At 48.9% G+C, this 14130-nt stretch overlaps 1 protein-coding gene across 1 annotated transcript; it reads left to right on the top strand.

Annotated features, from left to right (window-relative positions):
• Positions 1–5265: 5265 nt before the first annotated feature.
• PGAM1 (phosphoglycerate mutase 1) lies at positions 5266–13473 on the top strand. The gene is made up of 4 exons (XM_010389569.2): positions 5266–5612; positions 9810–10084; positions 10382–10562; positions 12392–13473. Exons 1-4 carry the CDS (start codon positions 5474–5476, stop codon positions 12559–12561), a joined length of 765 nt encoding a protein of 254 aa, XP_010387871.2. The 5' UTR covers positions 5266–5473; the 3' UTR covers positions 12562–13473.
• Positions 13474–14130: the final 657 nt, after the last annotated feature.

Raw genomic sequence — 14130 nt, 5'->3', positions numbered from 1 at the left:
TGGGGACCCAGGGAGTCTACCAAGGGCAAAGGCATCACCCTAAGTGCAAGTTTGTATGTGGGGGTGTATGAAATAGTTAAGATGAAGTGCCCATCCTCAAGGAGTTTGCAGTTGAGTAGCTCAGAGGCATGCATAATAAATCTCAGGTAGGCCCAGTGCGGTGGCTCATGCCTGAAATCCCAGCATTTCGGGAGGCCAAGGCAGGTGGATCACGAGGTCAAGAGTTCGAGACCAGCCTGACCAACATGGTGAAACCCCATCGCTACTAAAAATACAAAAATGAGCTGGGCGTGGTAGCAGGCGCCTGTAATCCCAGCTACTCGGGAGGCTGAGGCAGGAGAATGGTTTGAACCCAGGAAGCAGAGGTTGCAGTGAGTCGAGATCACGCCACTGCACTCCAGCTTGGGCGACAGGGCGAGATTCCGTTTCAAAAAAAAAAAAAAGCAAATAAATAAAATAAAAATCAATCAATCAATAAATCTCAGATAGATATCCAGGAAGTGAGGCATATCAGAGTTCATCAGAATTCCAAGGAGATACAAGATTCCTTCTGGAGGCAGAGGGGGTTGGTGAAGGGAATAAAGTAGGGTTCCCGAGTTCCTTTCCGAGGCCAGTGGCGCAGATGCTTTTGGCTTCCCAAACAAAGAATCCCAGTTATTGCCCAACTCTGATCCTGGCAGGCAAGTCTTCCCCTACTAGGCAGCCATACTCACACCTTCTGAATTGGTGGCTCATTAAATATTTTTTGCCTTCTTAATCACACTGTTAATAATACTTATTTTTATTTTATTTTTTTGAGACTGAGTCTCGTTGTTGGGTCAGGTTGGAGGGCAATGGTGCGATCTCGGCTCACTGCAACCTCCACCTCCCGGGTTCCAGCGATTCTCCTGCCTCAGCCTCCGAGTAGCTGGCACCCGCCACCACACTGGCTAATTTTTGTATTTTTAGTAGAGATGGGGGTTTCACCATATTGGCCAGGCTGGTCTCGAACTCCTGACCTCAGGTGATCCACCCATCTTGGCCTCCCAAAGTGCTGGGATTACAGGCGTGAGCCACTGTGCCCAGCCAATAATATTTATTTATTTATTTATTTAATTTATTTATTTTTTAAGACGGAGTCTCGCTCTGTCACCCAGGCTGGAGTGCAGTGGCCGGATCTCAGCTCACTGCAAGCTCTGCCTCCTGGGTTTACGCCATTCTCCTGCCTCAGCCTCCCGAGCAGCTGGGACTACAGGTGCCAGCCACCTCGCCCGGCTAGCTTTTTGTATTTTTTTTTTAGTAGAGACGGGGTTTCACCGTGTTAGCCAGGATGATCTCGAACTCCTGACCTCGTGATCTGCCCGTCTCAGCCTCCCAAAATGCTGGGATTACAGGCTTGAGCCACCGCGCCCGGCCTATATTTATTAATATAATATTACCAGCCAATAATATCACTGGTCAGGTGTGGTGGCTCAAGCCTGTAATGCCAGTACTTTGGAAGGCCAAGGCGGGAGGATCACCTGAGCTCAGGAGTTTGACACCAGCCTGGCCAACATGGCGAAACCCCGTTTCTACCAAAAATAGAAAAATTAGCCAGGCGTGGTGATGGGCACCTATAATCCCAGCTCCTCGGGAGGCTGCGGCAGGAGAATTGCTTGAACCTGGGAGGCGGAGGTTTCAGTGAGCCGAGATCGCGCCATTGCCCTCCAGCCTGGGTGACAGAACAAGACTCCATCTAAAAAAATATATATATATTTATTTATTTATTATTAATATATTTAAAATTCGTGACTAGTTGTTTCCATTCATGATCTCATCTATTTCTCACAACAGGGCTTTGCTTAGGTGGGTATGAATATGATTACAGACAGGGAAATGGGATGAGAAGTTGAGTGACTCGTAGCAGGCCCCAGAGCTAACCAGAAACAGGAATATTTGAACTTGAGTTTCTGAGAACATCTTCTTCCTACTCACATTTCTTACTCATTGCAGAAATGAGAGAACCCAGTGAGGAGACGAGGTGACAAGGGCACAGAATCTTGAATGTCTTGAGAGCAGGAGGAGGAGAAGAAAACATGGTAGGAGTCAGGCTAGGAGCATGGATTTGGGCCAAGGCAGGACAAAAAGCCAAGGTTAAGGCTGGAACAGCTCTCCCTGGGAGTGCCTGAACAACAGATTAGGATGACTGAGCAGCAGGAAAGATCAGAGGGAGAACTGCCTATGAGACAGGCTCCTCAGTGAAACTCCCATAGGGGTGACACCCCTGGGGCTTGAACCATAAGCCCTTTGAGGGCATTCTAGCTTGGCAGCTCTAGGGTCCTGTAAGTTCTGGTGCAGCTTCTAGGGCTGCACCTCATCCCAGTCAACTCTCCAGTTACTGAATTCCATCTTCTCCCAGCTACAGAGGAGAGAAGCAGTGGAGTGCTGTGGTGAGAGTGCAGACTAGGCCATTGGGTGACCTGGGTTTGAGTCCCAGTTTCTCCTCCACTTCCTAGCTGTGACTCTGCACAACGATTCCCCTGGTCCCTGGTACCCTCATCTGTGGAACAGAGCTATAGTAGTTCTTACATAAGTCTGGGTATGGTGGCTCACACCTGTAATCCCAGCACTTTGGGAGGCCGAGGCGGGTGGATCACCTGAGGTCGGGAGTTTGAGACCAGCCTGACCGACATGGTGAAACCCCGTGTCTACTAAAAATACAAAATTACCCAGGCGTGGTGGCACATGCCTGTAATCCCAGCTCCTCGGGAGGCTGAGGCAGAAGAATTGCTTGAACCCAGGAGGCCGAGGTTGTGGTGAGCCAAGATTGAGCCATTGCTCTCCAGCCTGGGCAACCAGAGCAAAACTACGTCTCAAAAAAAAAAAAAAAAAAAAAAAAAAGTTCTTACATAATATGAATTGCTGGGGTTGAAATTATACATTAAAAGGCTAGTTGCGGCCGGGCTCGGTGGCTCAAGCCTGTAATCCCAGCACTTTGGGAGGCCGAGATGACGGATCACGAGGTCAGGAGATCGAGACCATCCTGGCTAACACGGTGAAACCCCGTCTCTACTAAAAACTACAAAAAACTAGCCGGGCGACGTGGCGGCGCCTACAGTCCCAGCTACCAGGGAGGCTGAGGCAGGAGAATGGCTTGAACCCGGGAGGCGGAGCTTGCAGTGAGCTGAGATCCGGCCACAGCACTCCAGCCTGGGTGACAGAGCAAGACTCCGTCTCAAAAGAAAAAAAAAAAAAAAAAAAGGCTAGTTGCACTAAACCGTCACACACAGGAGCCATTATGATAATGTAGCTACAAACCACTTGTGTTTTGGTTCATGTTGTTCCCAAAGTGCCTTTTCTCTGCCTCTCAAATCCTTCCTATACTTCAAAGTCAACAAATGCCAAAAATACAACAAAAATGTGGAGGCCACAGACAATAGTGGAGTAAGAGCATGGTCTTGGGAGCCAGCAGCCTGGGCTTGAATCCTAATCTCTGTCACCCTGGGCAAATTTCCTCATCTGCAAGTGGGGAAAAGATAGAACCTACCTCAGAGGGTCATTGTGGAAATATGAGGATTGAACGAGTTAATATTTGCAAAGCACTTAGAACACTGACTGGCATGCCGTAGGTGTTTTACTGGGACATGATCGCCGCTCACTGCAACCTCGGCCTCTCAGGTTCAAGTGATTCTCCTGCCTCAGCCTCCTGATTACGGGCACACTCCACCATGCCCGGCTGATATTTTTGTATTTTTAGTAGAGTGGGGGGGGGGGGGTGTTTCACCATGTTGGTCAGGCTGGTCTCGAACTCCTGACTTCAAATGATCTGTCTGTCTTGGCCTCCCAAAGTGCTGGGATTACAGGCGTGAGCCACCCATTGTTACTTTTGGCTACTCGTACATGAGCCTCATTTGCCCTCTGCTTGCTTGAACAACAGGAAACACATTCAGCCCATCCTTGAGTCTAGTCCACTGGTTCATGTTTGGTGCTCATTAAAGTGTCTAGATTGAAATCAACCAGGAGACTGGCCTGCCACAGTGGCTCACACCTCTCATTCCAGTGTCTCTGGGAGGTTGCTGCAGGAGGATGGCTTGAGGCCAGGAGTTTGAGACCAGCCCAGTCAATATAGCAGTCAACATAGCCAGACCTATCTCTACAGAAAAAAAAAAAAAAAAAAAATTAGCCAGGCCTGGTGGCATGCCTGTAGTCCTAGCTATTCAAGAGGCTGAGGCAGGAGGATCACTTGAGTCCAGGAGTTCAAGGCTGCTGCAGTGAGCTATGATCATGCTACTGCACTCTGCTTTGGGAACAGAGGGAAATCCTGTTTCAAAAAAGAAAAAGAAGGCTGGGCACGGTGGCTCACGCCGGTAATCCCAGCATTTTGGGAGGCCGAGGCCGGTGGATCACTTGAGGTCAGGAGTTCGATACTAGCCTGGACAACATGGTGAAACCCCGCCTCTACTAAAAGTACAAAAATCAGCCGTGCGTGGTGGCGGGCACCTGTAATCCCAGCTACTCGGTTGGCTGAGGCAGGAGAACTGCTTGAACCCGGGAGGTGGAGGTTGCAGTGAGGCGAGATCGAGCCACTCACTCACTGCACTCCAGCCTGGGAGACAGCTCCGTCTAAAAAAAAAAATTGTAGTAATAAATTGCCGATTGGGGCTGGGAGAAGGACAGGCAGTGACTAGAATTCGCCCCTTTCTGAAATATTTGAAGGGTCCTAGCGTTTTGCTTCCTTGTTGGAGACCCAGAAAGCACTGACTTGACGTGTGTGAAAGATTGTAGACAGACGGGATAAAGAACCCCGTGCTGGAAAAAGAGCAGGCTCTGGAATCAGCAAGGTCACGGGCAGTTTCCTTACGTGTAAACTAGGAGTAAAAAGATCAGTGTCCCGCCAAAATGAGAGAGTAATAGTAAAAACTACTATTTACTGAGCATTTCCAGGTACTCGGTAAGTATTTATGATCCCATTTTACAGATGAGGCTGGGAGGTTTCCCGACCTGCCCGAAGATACAAAGCAAGTAGTATGCACGAGTGAAGACTCGAACACAGGTCTGTGAATCAATCTCTGTGTGGGGATGGGAGCGGTTCCAGTGATAAGAGCCACTTAATCTGTCCGAGCCGCTCGGGAGCAGCGCAGCAGCCAGCGGAGTGGCACCGCCCCTAGAGCCCGCCGCCCTCCGCCCTCCGCCCTCCGCCCTCCGCCTTCCGCGTGCTTACGTGCGCTCCGTGACCGCCGCGGCCGACGCGGGGCTGGCGAGGCAGGACGCATGCGCTCTGCGTGCCACAGCGCGCCCACCCCGCCCCCCCGCCGTCGGGGGCCGCCGAGCCAGGATGCGGCGCATGCGCACACCTGGCGGGCGGAGAGCGGTCCAGAGCAAGTAGAAAGATTTGGGCGAGATCGTGCGCGGGAGCCGGGCCGTGCGGCGCGAGCGCGCAGGCGCGGCAGAGGGGGCGGGCTGCTACTCCGGAATCTGCGAACCGCAGTCGGTGCCGCATCCTCAGCCCGCCGCCATGGCCGCCTACAAACTGGTGCTGATCCGGCACGGCGAGAGCGCATGGAACCTGGAGAACCGCTTCAGCGGCTGGTACGACGCCGACCTGAGCCCAGCGGGCCACGAGGAGGCGAAGCGCGGCGGGCAGGCGCTGCGAGGTGCGGAGGGGCCGGGTGGGAGCTGCGAAGGGCCGGGTGTCCGGCCTCAGAGGCCGCCTGGCTGGCGTCTGTGCCCTCCTGGAGAGGGCCGGCACCTTGGGCAGCATCTCTCTAGCACTTTAGTGTGTAGTTGAGAAAATGAATCCAGAAGGTAGAGTCGACTTGTTCAAGGTCACGCCGTGGAGCGTGAGGGACTGTGCCGGGGGAGGACCCAGGGCGGTCGCCCCGCAACCCTTTGCGCTCCCCACGACACCGCCTCGCAGTTTTCCCGTTCTAGTCTCGACGTTTAATAAGTCGGGGACAGGCCGGGCGCGGTGGCTCACGCCTGTAATCCCAGCATGTTGGGAGGCCGAGGCGGGTGGATCACTTGGGGTCAGGAGTTCGAGACCAGCCTAACATGGTGAAACCCCGTCTCTACTGAAAATACAAAATTAGCCGGGCCTGGTGGGGCACGCTTGTAATCTCAGCTACTCGGGAGTCTGAGGCAGGAGAATCGCTTGAACCTGGGAGGCGGAGTGCCGTGAGCCGAGATCGCGCCATTGCACTCCAGCCTGGGGAACGAGAGCGAAACTCTGTCTCAGAAAAATAAAAAAAATAATAAGTCGTGGACAGTTTGCCCTAATGGAGCCATTTGTGGCGGCCAGGTCTTTTTCAGATTCCCCCAGCGCCAGAAACGGTTGGTACAGTCTGGGGCTCCTGGAGGAGGACGCCCTGTGCCTTACAGCAGCTGTAACCAAGGCTTCTCAAGAGGCGGCTACGGATCCTAGCGGATCGGCAGGCCACACAGCCTCGTCCCCAGCAGTAGGTTGGAGTCCCCGGGGGTGCCTAACAAGCCTCAGGACACCAAGAAATCCGCGTGCTTGTGTAGGACTTTGCTGTTCAGTAGCATTCCACAAATAGTGTGTCCAAAACGCATCCGTAGATATAACTGAGTGAATGAATGAATGGTTTGAGTTGCTCCTACCCAATAAAGTAGATAAGATTTTATCCTCCTCAGCCTTCCTGGGCCGCTTTGTAGTTGGGAAAAGTGAGGGTGTGGAAAGTTGCCTTGTCCAAGGTCATGTCTTATTCCTAGTACAGTGTCCTCGCCCTAGTTCTGGGTGAAATAACAGGTAGGTGTTAGGAACTGTTATAGGCTTTTGGCCAAGGACGCCGGGCGAAGGTGGAAGTGGCTGTGAGATAATGCTTGCCTATCCAGGCTTGCCCCCACCCCAGTCTGCTCTTTGTGGTTTCGGAATGCTAATAAGGAAGCATTTCCTGCTGCCGGCAATGCCAAGAATCCCTGAAGAGGTGCTTCCACTGATGATAGGGGCAGATCCTCCTTTGCTCCCTTCTCATCTCTGGACAAAGCAGCAGCCATTCACAAGGGTCATTGGTGAGGCACAGGTATTTGGCCTCAGATTGCTCTCCTAGCTTCTTGCCTTCACTGTACTATCCTTCTCAAATGATGCAAAACGCGGGACAGTCTGGGAAATGTAAACCTCTGCGGGGTGGGGTGGGCAGGGGAGTGAATATTTGAGATGGACTGGTGTGACCTCATCTTTTAGGAGAGGCTGGGAAAGGGAAAGTGCTGGTAAAGGAGGCCATTTTCTTTAGCTCTGTGGCAGGAAGAACTGTATCAGTCTGGTGGTTTCCCAACAACTAGTCCACGTTAAACCATGTTGTCTCTATTTGAGACTGATCAAATAGTTAAACTTGTAATCTCTAAAATAACAGATCCTATTTCAGTTTTAAAATGTTAGCATTAAATTAAAAAGTTAACTATAAAAAATTAAAATATTTAACAGTTTAAAAGGTCGAAAACATATAAATAATTCCTCAGTGCTTTAAGTGATAGGGTTTGTACAGTCTTGAATCTGATTTCAGGAGAAACTAGTGAGAACTGAGTTTCCCCATGCATCCTTACTGCTAAGAGAGGGATGGCCTAGGGGAGGATGGAGTCTACACTACAGTGTCCACTCCTACCCCTGTGAGTGTCCCTAGGCTATGTTTTACTTTGATGGGCAAGTTAAAGGAAGAGACTTTATGCTCTGATCTTTCAGGTTCTCTGTTAAGAGTCCTAAGCAGAACTTCTTTTGTCCTCAAGGTCCTATTTATGTGTCCAAAGTGAGCCGCCTCATTGCAAGTGGAAATAATTGCAGTAAAACAGCCTGAAGCTCTCCAGCATGGGGGCTGACGCGAGCACTGTGGGTATTCACTTCCGGGTGACTCAGCCTTTTGTTGGGGAGCCATTCCTCTCCTTACAGTTAGGAAGGTGACAGTAAGTGAGTCTACTAGGACTTGTCTGGCGGCTCAGTGATGAGACCTGTTTTTTCTCTTGTGGGTAGTGTGAGTTTTCCTGGTGATTAATTCCCCCCAGCCCTCACTCAGTAAGATTGAGTTCTTCTTGGCCTCATTCTCATTTGAATGACTGGCAGGAAAATTCACTTCATGTTTTATTAATTACTGTTGCTAACCTCAATATGAAGCAATATCCAGGCAAGTTTGTGCTGAATTTCTCAGAGGGCCTTCTAGCCTCATGGAGAAAAACAGGACTGTTTTCTTGGTCATCAAGGAAAGTGCCATCTCCCCATTATGGTGGGAGAGAGAGTGCTCTTTCATGAAACAAAATCAGTTAAGACTGGTTTTTTGTTTTTGTTTTTTTTTTTTTTTTTTTGAGCGCAACAGTGTCTCGCTCTGTCACCCAGGCTGGAGTGTAGTGGCGCAATCTCGGCTCACTGCAAGCTCTGCCTCCCGGATTCATGCCATTCTCCTGCTTCAGCCTTCTGAATAGCTGGGACTACAGGCACCCGCCACCACGCCCGGCTAATTTTTTTTGTATTTTTAGTAGAGAAGGGGTTTCACCGTGTTAGTCAGGATGGTCTCAATCTCCTGACCTCATGATCCGCCCGCCTCGGCCTTCCAAAGTGCTGGGATTACAGACGTGAGCCACCGTGCCTGGCCAAGACTGATTTATTGTAACCTATTCGTTGGGCCAACATAACTCTTGCCACAATAACTACTGTGTATGGAACACATATTCATTGATTAATCAGATAGTGCACAACACTGGGTCTTTCTTTAGTGAGTGGCTTCTCTTAAACTTGGTTTAATACTTAAGTAGGTATACTCTTCTGAGGGTACTTGGGATTAGGCTGGAACTTTGACTACAGTAGAGAGAAACCATGGATTAGAGTTTGTGATATGATTTCCATACTCCACAGTGAATACAATTTCATACAACAAACAAATACAATTGCAAACAAATACAAAAACAAAATACAATTTCATACAACAAACTGAAGTTTTATGAGTACAGGAAGAGCTCTTCCTGTGTCCTGATTGGGACTTAAATCCTAATTTTTTTAGATCAGAGTTCTAGTAAAATGTCTGTTAGAAGTGACAATTCCCAGCCTGGGCAACATGGTGAAACTCTGTCTCTACTAAAAATACAAAAATTAGCTGGATATGGTGGCGTGTGCCTGTAATTTCAGCTTACTTGGGAGGCTGAGGCAGAAGAATTGCTTGAACCTGCGAGACGGAGGTTGCAGTGAGCCGAGATCGCGCCACTGCACTCCACCCTGGGCAACAGAGTGAGACTGTCTCAAAAAAAAAAAAAAAAAAAAAAAAAAAAAAAAAAAAAAAAAAAGCCAGGCGTGGTGGCTCACGCCTGTAATCCCAGCGCTTTGGGAGGCTGAGGTGGGCAGAGTTCGAGACAAGCCTGGCTAACATAGTGAAACCCCATCTCTACTAAAAATACAAAAATTAGCTGGGTGTGGTGGCATGCACCTGTAGTCCCAGCTACTTGGGAAGCTGAGGCAGGAGAATCACTTGAACCTGGGAGGCAGACATTGCAGTGAGCTGAGACCACCCCATTGCACTGCAGCCTGCGTGACAGAGTGAGACTCTGTCTCAAAAAAAAAAAAAAGTCACAATTCTAACTGAAATACAAACATCAGGATCCTTGGGGAAATGGGGGAAAGCTAGAGATGGTGGTGAAAAGTTGGATTCTGGAGTCCCACAGCATGGGTTTTAATCTCTTACGTAATAGCTGTGACCTTAGGCAGATTGCAAGGATAAACAAAACAATTGGCCAAATACTTTGTTTTTTGGCCAGATATTGTCATTTGGACTACTTGTACAGGAGACTGATATGGAAGAACATTTTGGCTCAGAGTAGACCTCGTTAGCTTATCACTTTGAACTTCTGATTTCCAGATGCTGGCTATGAGTTTGACATCTGCTTCACCTCAGTACAGAAGAGAGCGATCCGGACCCTCTGGACAGTGCTAGATGCCATTGATCAGATGTGGCTGCCAGTGGTGAGGACTTGGCGCCTCAATGAGCGGCACTATGGGGGTCTAACCGGTCTCAATAAAGCAGAAACTGCTGCAAAGCATGGTGAGGCCCAGGTGAAGATCTGGAGGCGCTCCTATGATGTCCCACCACCTCCGATGGAGCCCGACCACCCTTTCTACAGCAACATCAGTAAGGTATGGACAAACAGAGGTTTGGTCACTCTGCCCAGGATCAGGGGCTTTTAGTAGTGTCTGCCTAATCTCACTGAGCTTATAATTCATGATAAAATAGTTAATTGTAATCCTTCTCCAAGGAATGACCTTCACTTACTAGAAGATATGGTTGATAGTTTACTATCTCCTTTTTTGTATTTCCATTGTCAGATTTTATAAAAACCTGTGACTGTGCATGGGCCAAAATTAATACATCATGAAGTCTTTTAACAGATGTAACTGTTAATAAGTGGTGAACTTGGATTCTTTATTGCTTAGGATCGCAGGTATGCAGACCTCACAGAAGATCAGCTACCCTCCTGTGAGAGTCTGAAGGACACTATTGCCAGAGCTCTGCCCTTCTGGAATGAAGAAATAGTTCCCCAGATCAAGGAGGGGAAACGTGTACTGATTGCAGCCCATGGCAACAGCCTCCGGGGCATTGTCAAGCATCTGGAGGGTATGTATGTGTTTTCAGAGGTGCCTTCAAGGAAGGATAAAGCAGAACTGCTACAAATCAGGGACTTGGTAAAAAGGAGTCTAGGAAAGGGCTGGACATGTTAACAGCTTTAGAGGTGGTCTAGATTGATTTCTGGTGAAAACACCCTCAACCCTTGTTTCTCAAAATGTGATCTGCAGAATAGTGACAGCTGGACCCCCTGGGAGCTTGTTATACATGCAGAACCTCAGGTATCACTCCAGACCTGTTTCAGAATTGGCATCTATTCCCCAGGTGATTTGGATACATATTAAAGCTTGAGAAGCTCACCTCTAGATTGGTATTGTCAAATGAGACTGCTAGTAAAAATCCTCCTTAGCTGGCCAAGCACAGTGGCTCATGCCTGTAATTGCAACACTTTGGGAGGCCAAGGCAGGAGGACCACTTGAGGCCAGAAGTTTGAGACAGCCTGGGCAACATAGTAAGACTGCATCTCTAAAAAATTTTTTTTTTGAGACGGAGTCTTGCTCTGTCGCCCAGGCTGGAGTGCAGTGGCCGGATCTCAGCTCACTGCAAGCTCCGCCTCCCGGGTTTATGCCATTCTCCTGCCTCAGCCTCCCGAGTAGCTGGGAGTACAGGCGCTCGCCACCTCGCCCAGCTAGTTTTTTGTATTTTTTAGTAGAGACGGGGTTTTACCGGGTTAGCCAGGATGGTCTCGATCTCCTGACCTTGTGATCCGTCATCTCGGCCTCCCAAAGTGCTGGGATTACAGGCTTGAGCCACCGCGCCCGGCCTAAAAATTTTTAAAGGCCAACCACAGTGGTTCATGCCTGTACGTACCATCAGCACCTTGAGAGTTTAAAACCAGCCTGAGCAACAAAGCAAGACCTTGTATGTATAAAAGAAAAATGAAAAATTGGCTGCGTGTGGTGGCTCAAGCTTGTAATCCCAGCACTTTGGGAGGCCAAGGCAGGCGGATCACAAGGTCAGATTGAGACCATCCTGGCTAACACGGTGAAACTCCATCTCTACTAAAAATACAAAAAATTAGCCAGGCGTGGTGGCGGGCGCCTGTAGTCCCAGCTACTCGGGAGGCTGAGGCAGGAGAATGGCGTGAACCTGGGAGGCAGAGGTTGCAGTGAGTCGAGATCGCATCACTGCACTCCAGCCTGGGCGACAGAGCAAGACTGTCTCAAGAAAAAAAAAAAAAAAAAGAAAAGAAAAGAAAAATGAAAAATTAGCTTGATGTGGTGATGCTCACCTGTAGTCCCACCTACTCAGGAGGCTGAGGTGGGAGATTGCTTGAGCCCAGCAGTTAGAGGTTATAGTGAGGTATGATTGTGCCACTACATTCTAGCCTGGGAGTAAGACTGTCTCTCAAAAAAAAAAAAGGGAAAACATATATAAAATATTCTCCTTAGTCACAACCAGGCACAACTTTACACAAGAATCTCAATTTGCATCTTAAATTATTTCCTCCCTGAGGACCTAGAGGCCTGTGTGTGCTAATTTTTGGTTGGATGGACTATATGGGATATTTGAGATGTGTACAGTCTTGCTTCACTGTGGGCTTCTAGACCTCACTTTGGTAGATAGATACCTGGCCATACACCTTGCTGTAGTTTGTTGGTGGTCTATCTTGTATACCTTTTCTTGCTTTTCAGTTTAATGGCTGAGAAATAAGTATGGCGGGGGCCATTCCCTGGGTTCAGAACTACTATAAAGATCAGAAAGGGTGTCTTATTTTAATTTCTGTCAAAGTCCTTTGTACCCTGGAGGACAAAAGAGTACACCTGAAGGGGTGATGTGAATTTATGTCTTGTGTGGCTGATGATGGTGGCTGTTTTCAGGTCTCTCTGAAGAGGCTATCATGGAGCTGAACCTGCCGACTGGTATTCCCATTGTCTATGAATTGGACAAGAACTTGAAGCCTATCAAGCCCATGCAGTTCCTGGGGGATGAAGAGACGGTGCGCAAAGCCATGGAAGCTGTGGCCGCCCAGGGCAAGGCCAAGAAGTGAAGGCCAGCCAGGAGGATACTGTCCCCAGGAGCACCCTCCCTGCCTGTCTTGTCCCTCTGCCTCTCCCACCTGCACATGTCACACTGACCACATCTGTAGACATCTTGAGTTGTAGCTGCAGATGGGGACCGGTCGCTCCCATTTTCATTTTAGCCATTTTGTCTTCTGCACCCACTCCCTTCGTACAGTCTAGTCAGAATAGCACTTCTAGAGCATAGGTTCTCAGTCCAAGCTGTGGAAAAGCTCCCCTTATCCAACAGAGTTTAAAGGTAGTAACTTGGGTTTTTGCGAGTTCTTTGTTTACTAAGGACTTGTGGGGAGGAACCATGCTAAGCCATGACCAATGAGGAGAAGCAACAGAGCCTGTCTGTCCCCAGGAGCCAGTCCTCTGCTCTTCTGCAGTCAGGCCACTGCTTGGGAGCTCTAGTCATTCCAGTGGAGGATGAGTGTAACCTGCATGGTGATGTGACGGCTGTTTCCTCCCTGACCCTAGAGGACCTGGCTCTAGAAGTTTGGGATCAATCCTGAATTTAGTTATGTGTTACATTTACTTTTATTAAAAAAGTATAGTATATATAAATAATACAAAACAGTAACCCTTCTGGGGTTTCTTGTGGCGGTTGAAATAGTCCCACATGTGGTCATCAGAAAATAAGCCATTCCTCATACCAGTATGGGATCAGTTCCTTGACCTCTGAGGGGCAGGAGTGCTTCCTGCTGTGTGTGTTAGAATCCCTTCCTGCCTTGTTTCATGGCAGTGAAACGCCCCTTGGTCCTTTCCAAGTGTCTTTCACTGATTTCCGAATCATGTTCTAGTTGCTTGGCTCTGCCACATGGGTCCAGTGTTCACCTGAGCGTAAGTGTACTAAATCCTTTTTCCAGATCAGTATAATAAAGGAGTGATGTGCAATAGTTTCTTGTGTGATGTGGAAGAGCTTATCTGAGGAAACCTTAGCATTTAACTTGAAATGTCTCCCACTACCCTAGTCCTTGTGTGGCAGTTTGTTTTAGGACACCCAGTCACAACTTTACATGGTTGGTCCAAAAATGACACATCTCCCTGGGCTTCTCATGTCAGCCTGGTGAGCTGAGGTGGTGGTAGGAGGCCCTCCTGGCCACGCCCTCCGTTCATGTTGCCCCCCTGCAGCTCTTGCTTGGTGCTCCCCTGACTGGAAAGTCACATTCTGAAACTCCATTGTATCCTCTTGAGAGTAAATAAAGTCTGCTGGGTTTTTTTTTTTTTATCTTTTTGAGACAGTCTCGCTCTGCCGCCCAAACTTCAGTGCAGTGGCATAATCTCAGCTTAGTGTAGCCTCTGCCTCCAGGGTTCAAGCAATCCTCCCGCCTCAGCCTCCCAAGTAGCTGGGACCACAGGCTTGTGCCACTATGCCTGCTTAATTTCTGTATTTTTAGTAGAGACGGGTTTTTGCCAAGTTGCCCAGGCTGGTCTCGAACCAGTTTTGGCCTCCCAAAGTGCTGTGATTACAGGTGTGAGCCACCGTGCAGGCCTCAGAATTTTTTAACCATTTACTGTTACCAACTTGAAAACTTAAAGATGACCTCAAAAAG

Source organism: Rhinopithecus roxellana, chromosome 11 (assembly GCF_007565055.1).
Source record: "Rhinopithecus roxellana isolate Shanxi Qingling chromosome 11, ASM756505v1, whole genome shotgun sequence".
Taxonomy (NCBI): domain Eukaryota; kingdom Metazoa; phylum Chordata; class Mammalia; order Primates; family Cercopithecidae; genus Rhinopithecus; species Rhinopithecus roxellana.
This window is presented reverse-complemented; position numbering and strand designations above follow the sequence as displayed.

Bases quoted from the DNA above. Each gene is read 5' to 3' on its own strand.
- PGAM1 (XM_010389569.2), top strand. From the start codon at position 5,474: ATGGCCGCCTACAAACTGGTGCTGATCCGGCACGGCGAGAGCGCATGG. The intron at 5,613-9,809 runs GTGCGGAGGGGC...TCTGATTTCCAG, and splicing joins CGGCGGGCAGGCGCTGCGAG to ATGCTGGCTATGAGTTTGAC. The intron at 10,563-12,391 runs GTATGTATGTGT...GGCTGTTTTCAG, and splicing joins CATTGTCAAGCATCTGGAGG to GTCTCTCTGAAGAGGCTATC.